Source organism: Lutjanus erythropterus, chromosome 23 (genome assembly GCF_056507025.1).
Source record: "Lutjanus erythropterus isolate fLutEry1 chromosome 23, fLutEry1.hap2, whole genome shotgun sequence".
In the NCBI taxonomy this organism is placed as follows: domain Eukaryota; kingdom Metazoa; phylum Chordata; class Actinopteri; order Lutjaniformes; family Lutjanidae; genus Lutjanus; species Lutjanus erythropterus.
The window spans coordinates 10,137,988-10,164,992 of NC_139339.1; the positions used below are offsets into that span (position 1 = coordinate 10,137,988).

General features: G+C 40.4%; 1 protein-coding gene across 1 annotated transcript in view; it reads right to left on the reverse strand.

Moving 5' to 3' along the window:
• The window catches only part of LOC146305604 (glucosidase 2 subunit beta-like), a 174,877-nt gene that overhangs the window by 54,549 nt on the left and 93,323 nt on the right, over window positions 1–27,005 (reverse strand). Inside the window, exons 11-12 of the mRNA XM_084712707.1 lie at window positions 3,485–3,554; window positions 248–337 (exon numbers count right to left, since the gene is read on the reverse strand). Coding sequence (XP_084568833.1) covers window positions 248–337; window positions 3,485–3,554 — 160 coding nt within the window. The remainder of the gene's footprint in view (window positions 1–247; window positions 338–3,484; window positions 3,555–27,005) is intronic.

The following is a 27,005-nucleotide window of genomic DNA, read 5'->3' on the forward strand; positions in this document are numbered from 1 at the left end:
GTTGTTTTATGTGGATATTTCCGGGTATTTTTAGAAAACAAACAAAAGCTGCCAACGCTTTCTCGCTTATGTCAAAACCTCCCAAAGAACACGGTCAGTCACCAGGACGAACAGAGCCTCCAAGACCGGAGGAACTTTGTCATAACTTTTTATAATGAACACACATTATAGGACTAGTTTCCATATTGATGCCAAAAACGAATGAGTATATAAAACACAAAGTAAAGAAAATCCTGTCAGTACTTACTCATATACTTTCAGCTTGTAACACTGGCTGTTCAAAAACAGAAACTCCCAATCTGTTCCGTAGTCAATGGCCAGCTTCTTCCGGAGATCACTGAGGAAATCAAAATAAATATGTTAGATCACGAGCACGCTTTTTGTTTTGTTTGAATTATGAAATTGAGCAGTGGTGGAATGAAACCAAGAACATTTATTCAAGTTCTGTACTGAAGTACAACTTTGAGGTACTTTTCTTCTTATGCCACTATTACTTCTACTCCACTGCTCTTCATCCCACTTTTTAGTTTGCAATAATTTTGACAACTTAGGACACATTTTTGCAGAAAAACAGAGAGCTTATAAAATGTGATGATTTGTTATGCATTTGTTAAGCATTTCTCACTATTATCAGAATTTTTACAAAAACTTTTACTCAGGTAAAGGTTTTGACTGATGTGATATCAGGCAAGATTGTAGAAAATTAACAGTTACATCTGAGCACAGCATTAAAAAACATACAGAAATTACACTAGTGGTACAGTTTTAAGACAACAATGTCATGAATAATGATGAAAAATGTGTTAAAATATGTCTAATCTTCAACCTAAATTTATGTAATGGCTTTAGTACAAAATCTGCAACAAATGCTCCTTTTCATATGAGAGAAACAAGCGTTCTGGATGTAGGCGAGTTCTTTTAAGTTCCTGACAAGCTGCTTTAATAACTTCTAGATGACTCCTAACTGTGCTGACAATGTAGCTTTATTTTCCTTGCTGCTTTAAGTGACTGACTTCTTGGGTAGTGTGTTGATGAGGTGGCCCTTTAAAGCCCATCCCCAGTCTCCAATTATCTGAGCTGGTGAGGGCTGCTTTTCTTCACTAATCGCAAATAAGGGAACTGAGCCCTATCTCTAACGGCGCACAGGCCCTTATTTCCATATTCATAACCCTGAATTGCTAATGGGGTTAACAAATGTTTAGGGAGGGTGATTGTTTCGCTTGAGGTTGATAAGGTAGAGGGTGTGTATGTGTGTGTGTGTGGGGGGTGATTCAGGGTCAGAAAAGCAGTGCAGGTTGCGTAACTGTGTGTGCATGTGATTCTCTGCAGGGCAGGGGTCAGAACATCTATGCACAGAGTCAATTTCTGTGGAAATTGCCCTTTACAGCACCCTAAAGGAATAAAAGGTGTGGACTATTAGTCCACAAGAGGAAGAGACTTTAAATTCATGCTAGTTCCAAAAGGTATAAATACACAAACGCACTAGCACATTTATATCGGCAAACTGACAACAGGACATGGTGGGGGGGATGCTCCAACCCACATATATGATAGTGAGTCATCTGACCAGGAGCAACTGAAGCAAGGTGGACAATGAAGAAATAGAGCAACTGAAGGGATGCCAGCCCCTTTTTCCTCCTTTTTCTCCCTTCATGCAGGCGTTTGTTTCGGGGGGGAAAAATCTTGACCTTTTGGTAACTGCTAACTCTGTGGTTGGCTCTCCCACTGTAATGAACAGTTTGCAGGCCTAAGGGCCACAGTAGCTACTTATCAGCTATTGCTGGCTGGCTCTGAGCTCTGTGGAAACATCTGAGCGGGAGCAAAAGCATGTAACAGGAATTCTCATCCAAACCTGCTCAGGCTCAGGCTTTTTTTCCCTTTCTCAGCTGTTGTGGAGTGTGACTGTATATACTGAGTAATCTTTGGAGGAAATTATAAGTTGGAACAAATGCAACAGGGTGAATTAAAGCCACTACAAGGAACTTTCATGTTTTGTTGATTTTTGGGGTCCCTGTGGATGCAAGTGGTGGTGTTTCTTTCTTTTAACTGGCTGATGTACTACACGTTAGTCTGCCAGGGAAAATATAAACACCTGTTTATTTCAACTGATTTCAAGGAGAATCCAACCCAGAGCCAGATATTAAGAATAAATATAAAGCCAGTCTTCTCGCTGATGGTCTTGTTTGCTTGCGTGGGTCATATAGAGGCACCAGTATAAAATTAAGACTATTTCAAAACCAGTTAAAACCTCCTTGTACCAGGCCTGGAATTTATGTGTTTTAGGGGCAAGGTCACTTGGTCTTTATTTTTTGAGGGAACAAGGGCTAAATGGCAGAGCAACCAGTCCATCAAATAAAACAACAATTTTAAGCAGCCTATTTTTGTATTTTTGTATTTGTCCTTCTGTCTAGGACCCAGTACTTATCGTTTTTTGGATGTGCATGCTGTTTTTTGAGTCTAAGGTTTTTTTCTTTTCATCACACTGGCAGTAATGATCTTCCATATGGAGAGACAGCGCCTGGTCAGAAGCACATAGTGGAGATGAGCGTATATAACACAGATCTAGCAGTTTGTTGCTGTTAACAGAGACTGTAGTCTGCAGTTTAAACCATAGACAAGTAGAGTAACATCAGCATCACGTTGGCACATTCACTTTCTCATGCTGGTCACGCGGTTCATACCAGGCCTGAAATCTAACCCACCACTGGTTATGTGCACAGCGTGCCATTTCCTCTAGCCCAATCAGAAACTCAACAAAACACACTGGTGTCTTAAAACTTTACTGAGGCAGAGGAGAGAATGGTGAAATCAGCTGGGGCAGCATGGGCAGGGCATCAAGGCCAGTGTGGCCACAGGGCAGATCATTTTTAAGGGGCATATGGCAAAACTGAGGGGGTAAGGTGGCCATTGCCAGAATAAAATTCCTGCCCTGCCTTGTAGGACATTATGTCTTAATATTTCAAAATGAGTAAACAGCATTCTGAGGCTGACAGTTTTTCTTGGTGGAAATATAAGTACGAAACTAATTTGGTGTGACAGGAGGTCATTCTTGTCCATTAATACAAAATAATTACAGTGTTTGACACACTAATTTGCACCACGTCTGTCTTTAAGAAATGGCACAAAGAAGTTTAGATAATTCATACCCAGGCAGACACTGTTCTGCTCAAAGTGAGTTGGAATGGGCCTACCCACCAGAGCACAGTAGGCAACCAATAGGATTTGTTTTTCTTCATTAAAATTAGCCTTAGGTATCACACAGTGCAAATTCATTACTGTGCAGCTTTCCTCTTTAGCACAGAAGGATGGAGTCTATTTTAAGGCCTGCATGGTTACATACCATGCCACCCTGCTTACAAAACTGTAGCAATGTGAGAAGCAAATGCATCGTCCACAGCAAGTGTAAAATGCTGAGGATTTAACCACAAATACGTGACAGTGGAGGCTTACCTCTGTCTCTATTTCTTTGTTATTCTTTCCTTACCTTATTTCCATGTTGACTGTCTCATAGGCTTCTTCTACCTTCTTCAGATTGGTAGCCTCCCACTCTGCAGCTAGACAAAACAAAAGGTCAGACAAATTAACAATGCGGAGTTGTTGCATCTCAACAGCTGCGTGTTGCCAAACAGTGGGCTCTTAATATAGGCTGTTATATCTAGGACTGGGTAGAGGAGCAAGGCTGCATATCAACAGAAAAAATGTTATTTCCAGGTGTGGTAACTGCCGAAAGGCCTGCAAGCTTATTAGTCTCTTCGCACTGACAATTGTGTTAGCTGAGACTGAGGATGAAAAGAAGTCAGAGGGAACGTGAGAGCAGCAGAATTAGCCACACTGATGATACGTTTGTCTGTCTTTGTCTCACTAGCATGTTCCTGACATGACATGATGTCAAACTCCGGTGGAAAGCAAGATCTTCAAAGTCTTTTCAAGTGACTCTGACAGATGAAAAGAAACATAAAGGGGCTGTAGGTAAAATTCTGTATGTACAACCCAGCTGTTTGCATATTTTACCCACTGCATGTGGATGAATCAAGACGCAAAACTTGAAAATAGATGATTAGATGTTAGTCCTGAAACAATCAGCCAGCTAATCACAGATTATTTTACAATATTTTAATGATTTCTTAATTGTTCAAGGCAGCAATGACATGTTTGATCATTTGGGGGCATAGAAACAAGCTGTAAAATCTATATTGACATATTGTCAACTTATAAAATCATTCTGGCCACGTGTGTAATCGCCATGTAGCTAAGTCATGTAAAATAGCAATATTAGTCTATCTTGACTCAAGTTGAGTGTCTATAGGATCATATAACGCAACCATGATCCAAAATACATACACACAAGATATCTTAATATGAACTGATAGCGACATGGTCACGGTTCTGCTCTCTGCCACTAATTCATTTAGAGTTTTAATCCCAGACGGATCTTTGTCAGGTAAAAAGTCCATATATTTATATATATATATACCAATAGGCTGAGAGACAGTAATACACTGAATAAAAATATCTCAAGCATACAAGAAATATCCAAAATATCTGTAAACAACATGAAAGGAAATATTGTACATGACACATGGCTTGGAGTCAGTGTGCAGGCATTATTCTTGTCATTGATGCTGATTTCCATTAGACTTGCACCTACATGTGGCGTGTGTATAACGATGCTTCTTCAAATCAATGTTGACATCCGATTAAGTCATTGGTTATCTGTTATGGATCACTTGTCAAATGTCAACAGAGGCTGTCACAACAGTGAAACAGGAATAAACATGACACAAAGGAGCTGAAAAGCTGAGGAGAGAGAAGACAGCAGAAAATATGAGCGAAGGAAGACTCCAGTTTAATTGTCCAGTGCTGATGGACCTGGGGATTTACTGCGGACAGTGTGGTGGACAGGTTCATCTCTGTCGTCGAGGAAACTCTAACTGGGCGCCGTGGCAACGGCAAGGAATGTGTATGCGTAAAGACTGTGTGGGAAGCTGTCACAGCCTTGGCCTGAATACCAATTAGCATGTTCCTTGCATGTGGTCTCAGCTGGTTGCCCATAAAGATACCCCCCACACAATTCCCCCGGCACCTATTTCTCACCGAACTTAATACAGATGTGGTGTGTCCAAGAGGCAAGCTGTGATTTCCCATGCTGTAACGGCTATTTTTATAGCACCACGAAGGGGAGATCTGTCCCTAACCCACCCCCGATCCCCCTCTAACTCCTTCAGAAAATCAGTCATACACATGAGGATGTTCTCTCCAGCCCTCTCTTGCATACTCTCAGATTCCCTCTCCTGCCCTATTTCTCTCTTTCTCTCAGACACACCAATCATCAGGCTCAGCAATGACAAAAGGAGACGCAGAATCTCAAGTGGGTGACATTTGACCCCTTGCAGCAGCCCGGTCGTATACGGAGAGAGCGGTGACAGTAAGAGGGGGGAGAAGAAAGACTGAGGGAGCAGCCAGGCGTGCAGAAGTACCCAGAGCGGGGAACACAGGGCGAGTAAAGCCTCTCGAATGGTCTCTGCACCAGTCAGGCCGACATAACCTGAGGCCGATGTACAGTATGCCGAAAAGACCTCATGCTTATGGTCTAATGACTGCAATGATTAGATTATCTGTCATACGGTCAATGGATGTCGTGGCATCACAATCATAGCGAGCATAAATTAACTTGCTTGAGCCATGCTATGTCTTTTGTTAGTGTGCAAATTAAAGCTAATTAACATAATAGCTCACTTCAACAATCAGACAATGACAATCATTTATTGGCATGCAAAGAAAGAAATGCCTTTATTACACTACATGCATATGGAAAATATAAGACATTAAAGTCCGCATGAAACAGAAAGCAGAGTGCTATTTGCTTCAGCATAAAAACAGGCAGCTAGGGAGGGACCTGTTGCAGTAGCCAATTGTGCTAAATGAGCATTAATGCAATGCTGCACCAACAGCAGCGACAGCTACAGCGGCCCACTAACCTGGCTGACTTACCAAACTGGTGAACACGGTGAGACTAGGACCGAACACCGCCTCGGAGAGGGATTGAGGTTTGACGACGGGGAATACAGTACCAAGGTGGTTTGTTTGTCAGGGTTGTCTATTGTCTACTGGTAGATTTTTTTATACATTTCAATACTGTACTGATATTCAATCAGTTTCTTCATTAAGTCACAAAGTTCTGATACTATGTTAGCACATCACATTTTGTTTTACAGGAAGAAAAACTGAATGGGTTTTCAATGATTTTTATAAAATATAAAGAAATGTATTTATTGTGAGTGTTTCTTTTGGGATATATTGTTAATATGGCGCGCAATGTGGCTACAAAGGCATTCTCCATTTTGTCTTAACTTTTAATTGACTAATGGATGGCATTTTCCACTTCAGGAAGTGTGCTGTACTTCGCTTTTAGCAGTGGACGCTATCAGGAGGGTTTTCTAAATCACAGAGGCCATGTACAAAAATAGAAGACGAGGAATACGCTGTGTAGTATATGCCATCCTCTGTTAGAAATCTCCTGTGCATACATACCTTGAGCCGGAGACCGGAGATGCTCTGTTTACATGCGAACGGATCAATAGGCAAGGCAATTTCTCTGCAGCTCTAAGAAAAGAAGCCTGGGAGTCTGTGCAGTGTGCGCGGCGGCCCATGCTTAACAAAACAAGGGCAATGCAGTGAGGCCACCCTTGAACCTCGCACTCGCACAAGCAACAGACACCTTTAGCTAGATTAAGACGACCACAAGGCACATGTAGGAGTTTGCTTTGTTGTCTGTGGAAGCCTGCTCTTTAAAATAAAGGCAGCGTGCTCGAGCTTCCACGTTCACTTTCCTTTATAACCTCTGTTATTCGCCGCCATCTATCATCCCACTTTCTTCGTTTCATTTCGACTTCAACATTCTCCTGCTCCTTCCTTCAATATTTTCAGCATGAGCTCCTCAGAGTTTTCCTGTCACCCTCAACTCCCTCTCTCCGGCTCCATTTTCACTCCGTTTCCCTTGGTTTCTCTCCTGAACTGACGAACTTGTTCTGACTGCAGAGTGGGGAGTAGGGGGGGGGCTAAAATATAGGTTGTGCATTCCTGTAATGAAATGTTTATGGCAGGTGGTAACAATGAACAAGAGGCCTCTCAGATACTGTCAACAGGGCTGGCGATAGCATTAATAACCACCTGCAGGCATCAAACATGACCATCCACAGGTGCAAATTACTCCTTTTTTCCTTAAAAGAAGCTACGTTAACAAATTCATTCAACAAAAGGTAATAAGGAAGGTGTTACATGATAGAGAAAATAATGAATGTTTGCATTTTTATCATTGAATGTGCTCAAAAATTAAACAAACATTTAATTTATACTTTCATTTTCCTCGCCTTCCTCTCTTGATCCACCCAAATCTCGCAAATGATTGTGAAAGCGCCGCACAGGCTGCTGGGGGTTGAGGAGAGGTCAATCTCGCCCCCTGCATAATCGTTGTGTTGGAGTGTCTGATTGTATTAGGGTTGAGTGAATAACAGTAGCTGGCAGAAATAGCATCATGTTTTGAACTATCAGTGCAATTCATAGCCCTGTGACTGACTCAGTTTGTATTCATTCTCCCACACTCTCCTGCAACTCTCCTTTTCATCCACTGTGGTTCTGAAGGACAAGCGCAGCACCACGACTAGGACACACTGAAATTAAGAATGGGTCCATTCACAGCACAACTGCCTTATATTGAATTATATAAGCAAATACTGAGAAGGCGAGCATCAGTGACCATATAATGTGATTTTATTATTAGAAGGGAGTCAGATGTTAAATTGTAATTGAAAAAGAATTTTTCATTATCTATATAGACAGGTATGTGTGTTGTGTTTCACTTGTACTAGTTTATACTTACAATGTCAGTCACTCAGACCTTACAGTACATGTAACAGTAAACATCAGGCGACAGCACTAGAGTTAGCGCTGAAAGAAATGTCAAGCATTCACCATTCTTGGCTTCGAAAATGTTTTGAATTGCTAGTTTTCCTCTTTTTTTAATAGACCCAATCTGTAAAAAAAAAACAAAAAAAAAAAACGTATTGAATATTTTCTTTGTCATGACAATATACATCTCATTTATCTAAAATGCATGTTTTATAATTTCACTAATGTTAGGTTGGAGTCCTAATTTTCCTGTTGGGCCACAGAGTTTATCCAAAACTAGCAGTTAGTCCCACCAATAGTGAGATGCCGCTGTTGGGAAACGATCCTGTCAGGAAGCATTGCATTATTGTTAAATTTTCTCATGAATTGAGAATGGAAAAAGTTGACAACATAAATGTTGTAGTTAATGAAGGATGGAGGTTACCTTTAGTGTGTTGCTTTTTTCATAAGTTTACATTTGGGCCACCAAAAATGTACTTTGGCCACCGAAGTCACCTGATCAATACTGAAAATAAGCAACTCTACTACACATCAGTCATAGTTCTAATTGGTAACAAAATCTATAGGACTTTAGCTTGCCTTTTTGGAAATATGCTTATTTGTATAACACCACTCTTAGATTGGTCCATTAAATATGAAGCTATAAAGCTAACAGACCTCTCACCTCTGAACCTCACTGAATAAAATGTTTCATCTGTGGCAAACTGAAGCATAAAAACCACACCTTGTGGTTTAACAGGGTGTCATGAGCTAGACAATGTATTGGCTGGGAGCAGTGACTTGCAAGGGAACCTGCAGAGTCACTGCTCAGAGGCCAAGAAACAGTCTGACACATAACTCTGTACTGTAACGCCCCCCCTTCCTTCTCACAGAAACAACCTAGCTGTTTACACCAACTTCCAGTCTTCTAACCAGCTGCTGGCTGTAGCTTCATATTGAACAAACAGATATGAAGGCAATATAAATCTTTTCATTTTACTCTCTGCTAGAAAACAAATAAGCATATTTTCTCAAAATGTCACGCCATTCCTTTAAATAATGTATCGCCGTGACTTTTTCTTTGTTTCGACTGAATGTGGGATTGCTCATGTTTCAAACCCAATGAAATGCATGACTTATTGAGACGCAGAGGTGTTAATATGTGATTGCAATAGCATACTATTCACGTAATAGCTGTAAAAGGCATGTAAATGCAGCAGTCAGACTCAATTGCTGAGATTATCATCATGATGCGTAATCACTATTTAACATTTAAACAGAGAAGGGGGCCCAATGAACAGAATAAACAGTCTGTGTGGAGTGAGTTCACTCTGCAACAACTGGGTGCTGTTTATGAATATGTATGATGTAACGAACGCCTAGGAGCTGACCTACTTCTGTGTCTCCTCTGCTCATGACTTGGTCCCCTTCCGGGGTAACTCTGTCATCTTGCAACATACTGTAATAGCAGGAAGGATGCGACGCTCATGTACAAATCAACATGTTCACTTTTGATGGTTTTGCGAGCGATGATCGCCGTCTGCCGAGGGAAAACTGCTCGATAGGTGGTTGCGCAGCTGTAGGAACAATCAGGTTCTGCCAATGACAGGTTACTCACTCTTTACACGGATACAAATGTCAGTTTTGACAAGTTTATCACCCTAAATGTAGATGCTGGGATCAAAAACATCGATTTGTACTTGTGTTAAAAAAAAATAAACAACTCGTGTTAGAACGTGCACTCAAGCGGTCACGTGACACGAACACAAGCAGACGCAGGAAATGGGAGTAAATTTGTGATGGACAAGTACAAACACACAAAAGAGAGCTCTCGACATAACTGGGGCTGCACACTGGAGAGTATTCGTCTGCACCAGCTCATAAAATATCTTTATCTGGGATCATCTTGGTACGGTGCCAAACACTGTTAGCTTCAGGAGCTGGGAAAGAAAAAATCTATTTCAGACAACATAAGAGACAGAAAGCTGGCAGCCGCTCAAATCAGACTTCTAACATTTGATAAGTGAAAATGGGCTAATTTGGTGTATCCCTCAAACGGTTGCAATCCAATACATTCCTCCTGTGGCTATCAAAACACACGAACAAGGGTGAGAGCGGGTGAGAGGCAAATCGTTTCAGCCTCTCCACAGCTTCACACAAGCACTCGTGCAAATACAGATGTTAACTTATAAAGGTTCCACTTGGAACTGTTTCAGAGAGTTCTGCCTAGAAGCCAGCATAAAGGGTTATACCTAAAACCATCTGTGAAAGGTTCCACCTAGAGCCCTCTACGGGAGGCTCTACAGAGAACCCTTCGATAGTTTAATGGCTCCACCCAGAACCTTTCCACCTCCTAAGGGTGCTAACAAGAACCAACTCAAGGGAGCTCTACAGAGAACTTTTCATCTTCCAAGGGTTTTATCTAGAACCCACCAAGGGAGTTATTTTTTATATCAGAGTTTTAGCTAGAACTCAGTCAAGAGGTTCTACTCAGATCCTTTTTAAGTTCCAAGGTTGTAATCTACAATCAACCAAGGGATTTATATCTTAAAGGTGCTATCTAGAACAACCATGGGAATTCTGTGAAGTATCTTTTTACATTCCAAGTGTTTATGTAGGACACACTCAGGGGGTTCTACAGAGAACCCCTCTATATTATAGCAGAAATAACCCTTGACAAACCCTTTGCCAAAGAGTTCCTCAAAGATTGGGGTTTCTTTGGATGAAAAAGATTCTTAATAGAACTCTACAAATAATGCTTTCTACCTTGTATGGGTGCTTACAAGAACTGACCCAGAATTTTATCTAGAACACAAACACGGGGTTCTACAGAGAACCTTTGTTTATTCTAAAGGGTTTATCTAGAACCACCCAAGGGGATCCTACTGAATCTTTTTATATTAGGGTCGAAAGAACCCTTGAGGATGGAGTTCTACATGGATTGCTGAAACCCCTTGATTAACTGGCACTTTGGATGAAAAAAAGCATTCTTAAAGGAACCCAAGAACCCTTGACAAACCCCTTTTTCATAGAAGGGGCTCTTCAGAAGCCACTTATTCTGGGTGGAACCTCAGCCCTTCAGAAAGAACCCTTTTAGAACCCTTATTTCTAAGAGAGTAGCAAAAGGGAAGCTTGGTGCACTTTCCCACCCTGCTCCTCTCGTGACTCCGCTGTTGCTCCCTCTGTCGAACCAGCACTCAAGGTGAGCACAATTATGTCTCAAGGACACGTCGCCCTCGGTCGGGGTCAGAGGTCTCGCCGAGCACCACGTTAATGGCAAACCCCTCCTGCTTAACATTTCACATCTAATTTGGAAAGTGCTGAACAGAGCCTTTAATTAACATCAGCCCTCGCCAAGGTTTGTAACCTGCCAGAGCACATATCCCCGTACTCTCTTACACGCAGAGGCTCTGCCGCCTCACATGCCAATTCATTTGTTGAGTGCTGGGGGTGCATTGTCTTCGAAAAGCTCCCCTGGTCACCCCGATGTGAACTGAGAGACGAGCTGAAGCATTTGTATGTAGGGAAAAAAAGAGGTGTAGGAGTGCAATTTATGTACAGAGCTGTCACACCAGAATTTTTTGAAGACAAGATGCTAGTTAAATAAGCAATAAATTTAACATGGGACTGTTATACTAGAATAATGTTAATGCTTCAAGGGACAGTTCAGATTATTTGATGTTAGGATGTATGAGGTACTTGTTGATAGTCAGTGTATTAGCTGTTTTGAGCAGTTTTGAATAGGTTTTAAGAAGAATTAAATGGCCGTCAATGCAATGTCTCCTTTCTCTGTTTAAAAAAAAGGAAGAAAGAAATGGCAGTGATAGAAGCTTTGAAACAATTGAGTCAGCGCTACCTTTTATATTAGGGTGTGTTTTATAGCAGAGTTGGCAGAGTTGTCACAGGAAGACAACCTCTACTAACATCATAATTTACTTTTGGAAAAATTACAATATTAAGGGAGAGGTGGCAGCAGTGCTTCTTCAAATGCCAAGTGTTTATAATTTAGGCCATCATCTCCTCAATGATACGAGATGCTTTTATGCAGATGGAAAAAAATGTGTTTGTTTCTGTGCAAATATTAGTATTAGTAACAGCATTATTAAAAGAAGTTTGTGTGATTTTAGTGGGGCATTTACGGGGTATTTTATTAATTTACTTATTTATCAGAATTCTTTTTTGATTCTGGGAATAGCTTTATGGGGAAGCCTATATGCAGGCTGACACCTTATTTTTTTGGTTTGTTTTGTTTTGATTGAGTTTTTTGTTTGTGTTGGGTATGGGTGGGAATGTGCAGTTTTAGTTTAGTTTTAGTTTTTAGTTTGAAAAAGAATGTTTTATATGTCATACTGGAGAATAAAAAATCATGAAAAGTTATAAAAAAAGAAGTTTGTGTGTTTTTAAAGGGCACCTCATATGATTAAAGCCTAAGTGAAGGAAGGCACAGAATTTTGATGCGGCATGCACTCCACACCTGCTCAGAGCAGACGGCGCAAAATGTGGTCGACAGAAATTGCTGTGCGCCACTAGACCACCGGTGACACTCCCCCTACTGCAGCGTGCGATGAGTCACCAAAACAGAACGGGGGAAAATCCTCCTGCACCTCAGGAAAATGCCACTGCGCCTGCACGAAGACAGAGCCCATAAGCTAGAGCAATGACAAATCTGCTTCCTGACACACATTTAACTGGCAGGATATGAGCAGGGTATAAAAAAGGTTGCTCCTGAGGATTCGGAAAAATGGATCCAGAGTGGCAGTTAGCGGCTTATAATCTGTGGCAGACATTGGCTCTGCTTGCAGTAAGTGGTTACTGGGCAGCTCAGACTGCACCGTGGCCCAAACCAGCAGTGTTAGCACTGCGGATGGCACGCGCTCTGCTAGAAACAGATGAGGTAGCACAAAGGACAGAGCCGACGAAAGCTAACACAGTCAGCTGTAGCTCAGCAAGGACCCGCTGAAATTGGACCAGTGATGATAGCACCACGGACAGCACCAGTTTGCCCCGTCTAAGTCAGCACCACGGAGAGCGCTTGCTGAGCAGGCAGCGAGGAAAAATAGACCACACAGAAAAGGCTGGGCGAGTAGTCACTGGGCTGCAATTACACCAACACAACAGATCTCTAAATGCCGCTTTTCTTCTCTGTTTACACCACATCTGACCAGAGGGCCTAAAAAAAATGCGCCTGGATCATACTAGGTGGTTGTAGAAACAACTTTGGCTGTTTGGCTCAAAATTTAAGGGGCCACTGTGAGACCGGAGCCAACAGAAGAACCCCATCCTGTCCGTCTCTGTCCAGCGAGTGATTTCTGTTGACACCACTGCACTCCAAGTCGTGCTATGCTAATGTCCCTCCAATTGGGGGCTTTTCAGGACATGTCAGACAAATTAGAGAATTAGAAGGCGAGAGAAAGAGACAAACACACACACACAGAGACATGCTGACACACATACAACTGTGCAGCAGTGAGATAACAACAAAGGAAGCCTGAGTGTGACAGAGGTAGAACAACAGAGAGTAAAGGGGGGAGGGGGATATGGAGGAGGGGGAAGGGAGAAGGTGTGTGTTGGACTGAACTGAACGTTATTGAATAGCCGATCTACCGCTGCCAGGACAGCGAGGGCGCTGCTGAGCAGGAGTGACCTCAACCAGCTACAACGGCCCTGAAGGAGGGGGTTGGTGGAGACAAGCCTAGTGACCTATGGTCTTCCCACAGGCAACAGCTCTCTGTGAATATGCTATATATATATGTGTGTGCGTGCGTATGTGCGTGATCCTGACATACATCTCCACACTGCATCAGTCTAATCGGGGGGAAAGAGGGAGAAGGGAGAACGACAAGTGTGAGTCAAGTCATCACGCTACGGCTGGCGATACACTCCGGGATAGCTCTCGCTGGCCCTGGAGCGTCGCTCTTTATAGCAGCGAGCTCGGTTCTGAGACACAATCGCAAACGCACACGTGCACACGATGAGGGGCTGCACCTGCATTTTAACCAGCCTGCATGCCGCCATACAGTCGAAGCATAACTGGATGTTTTGCGTGATTCACACGCAAAGTTTCCATAAATTTCTATTTTTGGTGATACTTTATTATTTATTTACGGAGAATAATGTTGAAAAAGTCGCTCTGTTTTGAAAGCTTTATCAAGTTCTCTTTTATCAAATTGATTTTTAAATGTGTGAACAATTTTGCCCCAGGTGTACTATGTCCACATGTCATAAAAATAGATTAGAATAGATGCTAGAGTGCTCTACCAACGGAAATAAAACCACAAACTGATCGGAAAACATTGGAAAGATGAAACACTGGCTGAAACAAAACCAAACCTTTGACCACTGACCACTGATTCCTGTTATTAAGAGAAGTCTATAATATATTTACTGCAATAAATAATAAAATGACCACAATATGTCATCAGAGATTCATGAAACGTATGAAGTGAAATACTCAAATTTCTATTCTGGCTTGTAACTTATGTTATTGTTTGCCTATTTCACGGTAATTGGAGTTCAAATTAATGCCCAAAATTCACCAAAGGAGTAAGTGTCTCTTAATTTGTTGTAAAAAAATCTTTATTAGTCTTTTAGATTATTAGTAGATGTTTCTAAGAGTAAAACTGAGCAATGTGTTAATGCACTCTGGCAGTCACTGAACTCAAACTCCAGAGTGAATATTTTCAGAGCAGTGGGCTTTTGTTTTCAGGATAACTGGTTTAGCTTTACACTGACAGACAAGTGACAGTTATAATCAGCTGATCAATTTACAGTGGAGGACACTTGTTATTGTCAGCTTACAATGTTGCATGCGTCTTGCGATCCTGCAGCGTTCCTGCAGCCTGCAGAACTTTCTCCGAGTCCGGGGAGGAGGGGGCAGGTGGAAACCATAAACCATATATTTAATTAGATTTCAACCTATTTAATATACAGTCCATGGCTCCAACTGTATTTGGACTGCAGTACTAATTTTTGTACATGCAATTGCTACATATTGCTACTTTAAAAATCCCACCCCAAAAATTGGATTTCAAACAGTGTTGAGTAAACTCATTGAAGTCGAAGTGAATAATGGTTAATAATTTAAAAATTTCAATGACAACCATTTAATTTTCAAGCACCCAAATAATGACAAAACAGGTTCACGGGTTATGTGAATGACTTTTGTGATACCATTTTTTGGGGGTTCTAAAAACTCAAAGAATCAAGTATTTCTAAAGAGGAAAAGTAAATAATCTAAAAAAAAAAAGAAAGAGTATAGGTCGGCAAAACGTTGTTTAGTTTATTTCAAAACTGAGGAGCTTGAGTTGAATCAAAACTGAGAATGAAGAGAGTTGCCTTGAAATTCTGGGTTCTCCGAACTTTATTTTATTTTATTTTAGTTTTACAGTGAATTACAGTGAAAAAAAAAATCGTTATACAATCAATACAATAATTTTTTTCGCCCACCCTCAGTGATTCAGATGCAAGTTTCCATCGGTTTCTAGTTTGGGTCACAGCTTATTGATTTACAGGCTTCTCTGTGAAAATATCAAATTGTAGGTTTGTACAATCATGCAGATTTATACAATTACTGTTTTTTTTTATTTTATTATATTATATTATACCTCCTGTAGCTTTTCAAATTACACAAGTGCTTTCAACTTAACTATTCTATCTTCATTCCTCAAAGGAGCTTTTTTTCTTTTTTTTTTCACTCTACTTTTCAAGACAGACCCATCTGCCTCATTTACTTTTACAACCATCCTCAGTCCCCACTGGGATGAGCGTGTTACCTCCCTCTCTCCTGGCAGTGTCACAATTATGATCAAAAGCTGCCTGTATGCGCGTGTATATGTGTGTGTGCGTGTATGTGTGTGTCAGGGACAAGTGTGGACAAAACAAATGGTGAAGCCAACACCAAACCCTCTTGTGTCAGTTAATTATTTTCAGCGCTCCAGATGCTGTCGCTGACTGAATACACAGCTTAAGACTTTGCTGAGGGCACTGCTTTGTGACGACGCGCCGCTCCTTTAAATAATACGAGAACTAAAGGCGAGGGACGGGGCTCTGGCTACCAACACTGATACAGCAGCCGCAGCCTGATGGCAATTATTTAGACGTCCACTTGCTAATTATAATAGAGGATGACAGGTGCCCAAAACAATTTGAGCGCAAACTGCCTGTGAGCTTCTGCGTGTGGTTGTCTCTGCTTATGGTTAGAGATAAAGATAGCCAAGCCAATGTCTTGTCAAACAAACGTCTCTTTTACCTCTCAGCCGGGGCCGGCCACACTTGATTCTTTCTGATGAGCGTGTTGTTACTGAGATGCCGCGTGTTGGGGGTTTCACCCATTACCTGGAGCTAACTGTAATAGACCTGGGAGGTACGACGGGGAAGGGGGGGGCGATTAAGGTGCCTAGCCAAATTATCTAACAAGGCTGCAACTACATAAATGCCATGGTTTTTGCATTTCTGCGGGGAATGGACCGGAGGTCAGTTTCATCAAGCTCCCCTCCAGTAATTTAACTTTTTTTGTGGAAAAACAATACAGAAATGATGGTTTATTTATATATTAAAACAATGTCTTCTTGCTACTTTTTTCCTTTGAGCAGTAGAAACTATTCATTAGGGAGGATGCGTCGCTGCTTACTGGCTAACCAACTTATCCCAACAGTTTGTCATCATCCCTCTCATCTCATACTGAAGCACAAGCTACTACAGAAAGCTGCACAGTTTGAGTAGGTTTAGCCACAAAAGTGACATGGCTAGGTTTAGGATAAGACCATGTACGGGGTTACAATAACTACGTACAAACCCTATTTTGAACTATACCAGATAATCAATCGGATTAAATAATCAATGTAATGGTGAAGATCCCTCAACCGGAGTGCTGTATCAGAACGGGTAACCCACAAAAGAGTTGCTTCACAGGTTAAAGCATATATTTATATGAATTCAGTGAAAAGGATAAAAACGATCTAATTGTGAGCTGCATCAGGTGAGCATAAAGGTTTTTTTCCTGGAGAAATCAGACATATAAATGATTAAATGATGTGCAATACTTTTAACATTTAAACCAAATTGGCAAGCTGCTAGCTAATAGCTAGCTAATACATCAAAATGGGTGTCTTAAAGGCAAAAATAGTCACTGGTGAATATCAAATTCTAGGCCAAGGCCAAGTTAAAAATTTGGGCAAAATTTGCTGTGATATGATGAGACTTTGAGAAGAAAAGTTTTCCATGGCTTGTGCACTTAAACATTGATATTAGCGGGTCCAGATTTGACTTGGAGATAACTGCGGGCAACGGGCTGGGTTCTGGTAGCGTGGGCCGGTGCAGGTTTGCAAAACTGAATCCGCGCAGGACTTTGCTCTCTGCTAAGAAATCATCAGGTGCTGACAAAAAAAGAGTGTAAGATTATTCAGTCATCAATATGAATAAAAAGAAGAATCAGAAAAGAATACTAACCACTGATTTGCATATGAGTCTTATATGTTATGTAAAAAAAAAAGCTTTAAACCTTTCTGCAGGCTTTTTTCCTGCCTCTTTTTCTTTTAGGATAAGTCCTGATCAAACTCATCCAATCACATGTGCTCTCTACTCATATCCCAAAAGCCGTATTACTGCCACACACCCGGCACCATTTAACATACATAAAAGACACACACTCATACAGCTATCCACTCTGTGAGCTGAGGGGAGACGTTGAGACTTCCCATGGGACTGAGGAAAGCAGGGGGAGGAGCCAGTAGGTGGTAGAGGGTATATCCAATCACTGAAATCAAGGCAGTTGACTGGTGAATAATGAATATAAATTGAATGCTCTTCGCTGGCGTCGCCGTGCGCGGCTGCGGTGAGTGGGAGAGTGAGCTGATGCACAGCTGTTGACGTGATGGGGTGATTGTGGGGTGTGTTTATACACACTTAAGATAGGACCGCATTACTGTCTGTCTGTCATTTTGTCTGCTTCTCTCCTTTATTGCTTTGCTGCGTGTGTGCGTATGTGTGTGTACGAGTGTGTGCTTCTCTGTGTCTGTGAATGAGGCCTATTGACATCCTCCACTGTGACCCTCTGACTCCTGACAACTCCAATCAGTAGGATGAGTGGGAGGCGAAGGGAGGGGGGTGTGAGTCCACAGCGAACGGTTATGATGAGCGTGTGTGTGTCTATGAGAGGGCTAGTGTGTGTGTGTGTGAGGCAGCAGGAGAGAGAAAGAGAGAGAGAGAGCTCTGCACGCAAATTGTGGCAATCCATGAACAAAAGTTCACAAGAGGAGGCAAGAAAGCTTGATTTTTATGTGATGACTTGTTTTGTATTCATGTAGTATAATGCAAATGAAGACATGTTGATGTAGTTGCAGTGATAGCAGCAGTGACAGGTGTAGTTTTATCAAAAGCATCATAAAATCTCTCTTTATATTGCAACCCTGATTTTTTTAAAAAAAAGCAAGTAGTTGCAATGATTTGCAAAATCCATTTCAACCTCTATTCAACTGATTACAGTACAAGACGATATTAAATATCCAAACTGATTAACTTCAGTGTTTTGTTTTTTTTTATAAATATACGCTCATTTTGAATTTGATGCCTGCAACATGTTGCAAAAAAGTTGGGACAGGGTCATATTTACCATTGTGTGATGTTGTCTTTTCTTCTTGTCAGTCAAACCGTTTCTCATTCTGGGAAATGGTCACATTGATATGTGACTTCAGATGCTCAAAAGTGTGGGGTCTCCATTGTAATATTTGGTGCTTCATAATGCACCACACATTTTCAATGGGAGACACGTCTAGACTGTGGGCAGGACAGTCGAGTAGCTGCACTCTTTACTACAAAGCCAAGTTGTTGTAATATGTGCAGAATGCGTCTTGTGTTGGTAAAATAAACAGGGATGCCCCTGAAAAGACATTGCTTGTATGGCAGCTTATGTCGCTCCAAAACCTGCATGTGCCTTTCAGCATCAATAGAGACAGTTAACTATGATGCCATGGGCGCCAACACCCCTCCATACCATCACAGATGCGGAACTTATCGCCTGTAACAATCTGGATTGTCCTTTTCTTCTTTAGGCCAAATGACAATATGTCTATGATTTCCAAAACCAATCTTAAAGACTGGTGCGAGAATCAGTGTAAATCTAAAATTCCTTGCCATTTTGCATTCAGAAATGTTTTTCTTTGACTGCTGAACTATTTGCCCATGCAGTGTTTCACAAAGTGGTGAACCTCATCCCATCCTTGTTTATGAATGACTGAGCCTTTTGAGAATGCCCCTTTCATACCACATCACGATACTATCACCTGTTATTTAACCTGTTTACCTTTCGCATGTTCGAAACAGGTGTCTTTTGAGCATTTTGAGTCTTTTGCTGTCCCTGTCCCTACTTTTTTGTAACGTGTTGTAGGCATCGAATTCCAAATAAGTCTGTATCACCAAAGAAAAACAAAGTATATCAGTTTTATTTTTTTATTTATATTTTATACAAAACTGTTTTTGAATAAAGGTTGTATTAGAAGTAATTTTACAGAGACACAGTTTATTAATTTCATAAAAAGACTAGTTCAGTTCAGTTCAAACATTGTTCAAAGCCTCCATGTGAAAAAGAAAGAAAATATGGAGGCTGTATTTTCAATAAAGATCTCTATTTGGCTCTCAGTGCAACATCATACAAATATGTCACCTCCTATTAAGCTGGCAATTATCTATTAGCACCATTGCCTGCACTGGGGTTTGTGAGAGTCACATGCCAAACAGTGTGACCTGCCATTTTCTATCAACAAGGTCCAGATTTAGATTCCACATTAGTCCCTACATGATGCCAGGCGCCGGTGTGAATGAGAGAGAGGAAAACCGTTGCACTTTGCTTAACACAAACACAATCCCAGATGGTTTTCTTCTCCGCTCAAGAGGAGAGCGAACCCGACGCCATTCGCGCACACGTATGTGTGATTTTTAACACACACCCCAAAAGGAGGAAAAAAACGAAAAAAAACAAAAAACATCATCCTCCTTCTACCAGTGGAGCCACTTGGAGAATTCAGACCCATTCCTGTGTCCTGAATAAGAGTTGTGGGAGCAGCACACATGGCCACATAGACTGTACAAATATTCCCTTTCTTTTGATCTCTTTGGAGCAAAAGTGGTGGAGTTATTTACAACTCAGAGACTTAAAGTAACCACTTAAAAGTTTAATTTGAAAATGTAATATTCACATAAAATACCTATTAGCCCTGTCAAACATCGTAAAGCAACATCGGATCAAAATGAAAGGAAGAGAGAAAGAATGAATAGTTCTGATTTTAGAACATACTATCTTAAGCTCAATATTTTGAAACAACACTTCACTTTTAATTTGCCATGGTAAGCATTTTCATTTGACTCGCCATGATCCCTGCCTAATCATCTTTGGATACTATTTGGAGACCAACAGCAAATAAACAAATGAAAATCAGGAAAAATCACCCTGTATTCTCTGTGATCTAGTGTGTTCTTTCATTTCTCTCTTTTTTCATTTCTGTTAAAGGCATCTCTTCATCAAAGCTTGTCCGACAGCGGATATTTTAGGTTTTAGTGTGTGTCTCCATGCATCTCCTATAAGCTTCAATAGAACTGGCACCATGCAGAGTATTATAATTCCATATTCAACTTAACACTAATTTAGCATGTTAGGATGCTAACATTTAATTTGCACTAAACGCAAAGTATAGCTGAGGCTGATGGGGGACAAGGAGAAAAGTATTGGACTTTTTTTTTTTTTTTTTTTCCTTATTATGGTAGTAAATGAAAAGTTAATGGGTCATTAAAGTTATTACAGTTCATACTGAGGGGAACATTAATACCTGCAAAATTTTATGGCAATCCATTCAAAATGTGAGGAGATACAAATGTCGACCAAACAGAGGTCTGGAGGAAAATTCATTTGGATTCATTCTCTGGGAACCATGAATGTCTGGACAAAATGTTGAGATATTCCAGGGCTGAAACCTTTCAGTTGGTTGGTCAAATGGCTGGTCATTGTCCAGCCAAATCCTCATTGGTTGGACAATCGCTGGTGTTGCTTTGATAAGGATAGAGCACTATTTAATTCATTATTTTTTCGGGGGCAGGAGGGACAAATGCACACCTGATGTATTTTATATTTCAGTGATTTGCTGGCTCTGAAATACTTGACATCATGTCTAAGTATTAGCACAAATGTCTACATTGGCTCCCAGGTTCAGAGGACGGAAGAGCTGAATTGCTAAAAAGTTTATTTTTGATGACAACGTGTGTGGATTTTACTCCATCAGACTGTTTTCTCAACAAGGGCCAGTAACTTTTCATGCTCGATGATAGATCGATACTGGCTGTCTGTGACCCTAATTTAAACATGAAAGCTGTAAATTTTACCAAATTTTTTGCTGTTGTTTTAGTGTTTATTTTGAAGGTTATCCTGTTGAATTGGGCGTTAGCATGTTGTTAAAGCTACATGTGAATAAAAAAAAAAGGTCAAACTGTAGATGATTTTCTTGAAAATGTTGCATAACTTTGATTAGCACCCGTTTAGACTGCCAGGTATTGTAAAGCGCACTCAGCGCACTGTGGCCAATTTAGTTAATATAGAGATAACAAGCAGATTTTTTTCTCCATTGACCAAACATTTGGTTAAAAAGTATGTAGAACTTCAGAGCACCATGATTTTCTTTGGTTGATTACAGCTCTATCTATTTCCCTGAATAAGTGAAAACTCAAGCAAGCATTTGGTGCTAAATGAAAAGTCATTGAGATTCATAAAAATAACAAATATGTTGGCAATCCATCCAAGCACTGTTGAGACATTTCACAAAAAGTAAAAGATGTCAATCTCATGGTGTCAGTGTGTGTCATCTTCATCTCTCTGGGTAAATGTCTGTATTAAATTTCAAGGCGATTCATTCAGAAGTCGTTGAAACATTCAATTCTGGAACAAATTGATGGACTGACAAGCCTAACCTGGAGCCACAGTGCAGGGGTGGTAAAAAATTATTAGAAAACAAACCTTTGTTGGTTCCTTTTTTACAGTATAAAGACCTTGGGTTGACATGGCATTAATAACCTGCAACTACACCTTCCTGCTGATTTGCATTAACAGTCTGTATGGTATATTAATCAGAGCCATGTGCGCGCATGAGCTTGACTGAATCAAACAGATAGACATATAGATGTGCTGAATGGTATTCACACAAACAGACATGTTTTAAATTTACACAATTTAAAGGGCGAAGTCAGAATTCACACAGCTTCATACTCTCAAATTTCTTTCATAGCACAAAGAGGAAAAAAAAGAAAACATGTTAGCATTCGCGCTGAGCACACAAAAGCCGAGCACTCACACTGAGTAATGATTGAGAGGGCAAAACAAGACTGAATGTGATTTATGCCTAATCTGGGCACTCAGTTTCATAAGGCTGTAACTGCACTTTCATTTCAGAGAGTAGTTTGTTACCCACAAGGAGCCCTGTAAAAACCTCTGCTCCATGTGATGATATAGTAGACGTATGCGGGACTCGTGGTGCACCCCCCGGTCTGCACGCATTTTTTATATGGGCGAAATTGAAACTGTGTTCCACTCCAGAGGTCCTTCATGAGAGGTTTAATATATGTTTCAGTTGCATGACATATCAGCCAATAATATACCTTTCCATTGTTCACAACCAAACATGAATTTTTTCCTTTTTTTTTTCTTCCAGGGTCCCAGGCTTTCAGGCACTCTTTTATAGACGCGTAAAAAGCGTCACATTATAAATTCCCTGGTCTATTATTACCTTTGCTGTAATGACACATTTTTCTTTGGCTCTGTACGCCACACTCCCCTCTTTCTGGTTTTCCTCATTCATGCGCTCGCATGCTCTGTGTCTTCTGCTCTTTTATACTCGGGAGTTCAAGGGCCACTCTGTGGTCGTCTATGCCTTCAAGAGCCCACTAAACATAATGAATTACAGACTTAAGAATGTGATTCGCAAGTACACAATTATCTTGAAGAATGGCACTTTTAAAAAGTTGTAGTTGCACTGACCTTAACTGACAATACAGCTCCTGTAGACTGTTAGAGATAGAACTATGTAGTAAATTCTGGTGGTTGTAAAGCAAAGTAAAGACAGCACTAGACTAAGTAAAATAGTAGGAATACTTTTACCACTTGAAAATAAGTCTTCCCTTACAGAAAAATGAAGAATGGTTTAAAAATAGGTTGTTAATTAGGTTGTAACTACAGTTTACAAGTAGTTTACAACAGTTTTCATCTTGCAAGATTCAATTACTATTTACTAATGATTAATCTTACTACTGAGCAGCCCCAAACAGAATTTGCAAATTATCTTAACAGTTTGCGACTGCAATCTGGAATGCAAAACTGCAGAATGGACGCGTCCTAAGTCCCACCCACTTTTGTTATGTTCTCCAACAGCAGTAGAGCAAGCCCTGTCCTGTCCTGTTTTCTGCACTTTTAAAAAGAAAACCAAATTTTCAAGATGGTTAACAGATGTTGCTGGGGGACCTGTAAAAGTAAGGTATAGTCACATCTTAAATTACTAAATGTTAGAAAAACTTCTGATACAAACATAAACATCTGATAACTAATTTTTGCAAAATGCTAGCTAACTAGCCAGCTAACAATTGTTTTAGATCATGCAGCTAGTTAGTAAGCATTTTGCCTACATTAGTTATCACATGTAACTAGCTAGCTAGCAACTGATGTAGATTATGTGGCTTGTTAGCTGGCATTTTCCCAACATTAGCTATCAGATGTAACTACATAGGTAACAAGTTATGTAGATCAGGTATAGTTACCCAGCTAGCAGCCATATCTTTTAACCAGCACAGAGCATATCCATGTACAAGAAAGAGGAAAGGAGAAAGGTGAGAGGTTCCAAAAAGAGGCAGGAATGATTTTTTTTTCTTTCTTTCTTTCTTTCTTTCTTTCTTTCTTTCTTTCTTTCTTTCTGCTCCTAATGCGATGCAAGCTATATTACATAATGCATTAAAATAAGCTAAAATTACCTCGAGCAGGGCTGAAGAAATATTGAGAAGGTGTTAGTGGAACCTTTAAATTTGAATTTTTATGTCATCATCAATGATTTGTCTTGTGTTGTAACAGCATATTAATGATTCATAAGGTGTTTACAACCTAATTAATAACCTTATTATAAACCATTAATAAATTATTAGGATAGTCTTATTGTTAAAGAATAGTAAAGAAAATGTATGTACTCAAAATGAACCCGCAGGTTCTGCAGCACCATTTGTAAAATGTAATACACTGTGTTACATTATTTGTTATTCCCCCACCTCTGTTACACCAGCTAGTCCACCCTGCACTAATTTCTCATTCATATGTATGTAAGATCATGTTTTGAAATATAATATTGGTGTGCTACAGATATCCCCATGGCGCAAGTGCGAGCAGCCAGTGTAAAATGTGAAGTAATCAAGTCTCAGCTCTGTGCACGGGAGAATATTTAGCCCCTCAATACACACTAGTGTGAAAGACAACAGCAGAAAACTGCATAGATATGATTGACTTGCCTAATCCAATTACATTAAGAAACCGTTGTTCATTTAAGATGTACATTAAGCTCCAATTTGAAGAATATTTTCTGATTAGCAGACAGCAACAAACAGACTAATTGTTGTGTCTGGTGATTTGTGCTGCATAACATGATTCATGCACTGTCAATCAAGCCTGACTCCTGGATGGAGGGACGTTCCTGTCAATCGCCACAACTCCCGACATGCATATCACACGGAGGCAAGAATTCATGTATAGTGTGCATACATATCAGCACGTTGAGCTCGCTCACATTTGTTTATCCATAGTTGTATTTAAAAGCCCTGACATTTACCAAAATTGATTTCCTTCACAGCCTTGCATTTGTTTGAACATACAACGGCGATGACTCTGTAATCCCATTTTAATTAGAAAGATGTAGCGGGCACGGTAAGCTCATGCGCTCTATTCCCCGCAGCGATGCCACACTGGCAAGGAATCAATCACCAAGGCACCGGTTGCCAGGGCAACGAACAGGGGGCTTCTGCACTACTGTCTAAGTAGTAAATGATTGCCGGTGTAACTCATTGGCGGATGTGAGGAGTTTTTATCTATCTCTCTGTCTCTCCTCTACCCCCTCCTCCTCTCATTGCATATCCAGAGTTAATTAAAAGCAGCCAACATGAAATAAATCTAAATCTGAGTAGAAATGAAACATACAGTACAAATTGAATTCCCACGTCAAGGGGTTTGAGGTTGGGCGGATAGGTGCGGGGGGGTGCGGGGGTGTAAAGGGAAGGCAATAGTAGTGAAAAATGAATATGCAGTGTGTGTGAGAGAGGTGCGAAAGGAAGAAAAACATACACATGCCTGCAGAGGCTGGTGGATGAAGGAAAGGAAGGGGCGTAAGGGGGCAGGTGAATCCAGAGGAAGGCGTCAGTTTAAACATTTCACATTTTAACTTGGACCCCATTTTCTTACACTCGAGCCACGCACTGATTAAAGCTCACTCCCCTGTTTATCACCCTGTTTAAACTGTATCTACTGTGGATTCAGCCCTCTCCTGGCTGGGAATACAAAATCGCTGGTGTCATCCATCTTTTAAAGCAATGGCAGATTGTCAGTGTCAACAGTTTAACGCAAAGGCGTGCATGTCTTAAGAAATGCACATACATGTAATTTGTATCAAATTATCAAGGTAATTTATTTATCATTATACAACACATGGTTACTCAATGATATGACAGCTGTAGTCCCTTCATGCTACAAACACATATAACATACAGATAATTAAATTCAGAGAAGAAGACGGTAAAATATAAAATAAAATTAAACTATGTCAATACATATAGTTTTTTTTTTTATATACATATGCACGTAAAACCGAGAAAATAATTCTGTAGTGCATTTCCAATTTGCATCAGGTTAAATGTGAACAGCAACAAGATACACTCAGAAATAAAAGTGCTAACTCGAACCGTATGGGGTTCTTCAGCTTGTCCTCATAGCAGAACGCTTTTTGATCCCTAGTAGAATCTTTTATAAAGGTTCCACCTGGAACTCCTCTAGATGGCTCCCTAGAACCCAACATGTAGCATTATACCTACAATCATCTGTGAAAGGCTCCACCTAGAACCCCCATGGTCCTGCACAGAACCCCTTTGTAGTGAAATGGTTCCACTCAGAACCTTTCCACCCTCTAAGGGCACTTACAAGAAACCCCACAGGGGGTTCTATAGAGAACCCTTTTATATTCCAAGGGTTTCATCTAGAACCCACCGAAGGGGGATTTAAAACTATATTTAAACAGGGTTTCACCTGTAAGCTCGTCTTCCAAAGGTTCTATGAACAATGAAAAGGGTTCTTGATGGAACCCTTGTCAGACGCTTTCTTCAAAAAAAGATCTCTTCAGAAACAAGAGGTTCTGGGTAAAGCCTAAGCCCTTCAGGAAGAACCCTTTTGAAACCCTTATTTTTAAGAGCGTAGTGATAATAATGTGGTCGACTTTTTCCACATAAAAAGTTCAACATCTGGAGGAATAGTGGAAAATGTCAACCTCAATTTCTCAAAGGTGTCTGAGGTGATATATTTAAATGTCTTGTTTTGTCAGCCAAAATCCCAAAGATATTCAGTTTAATATGATAATAAACACACAAAATCAGGAAGTCTCCATATTTTAAATGGTGAAAACAGCAGATTCTGGTGGTCAGGCAAGCAAGTTACTACATTTACTTTCCAGATATGGTATTTTAATTGCCCACGGCAAACGAGCAATCTTTATTGTTGATCCAGTTACAAAGACACTACAAGTAGCCAAACTAAAATAACATAAGTTAAATAGCACGTTAAAGGACTTGGCGGGGGTTATTCTGTATTTTTCTTACTGCCAAAAAAATCCCATGAAAAGACTGAAACCAAAAATTGGTTCTTAGTCTGTTTCTCAACACTCTGTGGCACTCAGCTTCGAGCCCATTGGTTCCTATTGAACATGTAATTGCTTAAAAGCCTGTCACGGATATATGGTGGCTTTCTTATAAAATGCTGAGTACTTTCCTAAAACAGCTGGACACTAGTTTGTAGAAACACTCAAACTGAAGTAAATGCATTTGTTGGGGACTATTTTCAGCCATGGATT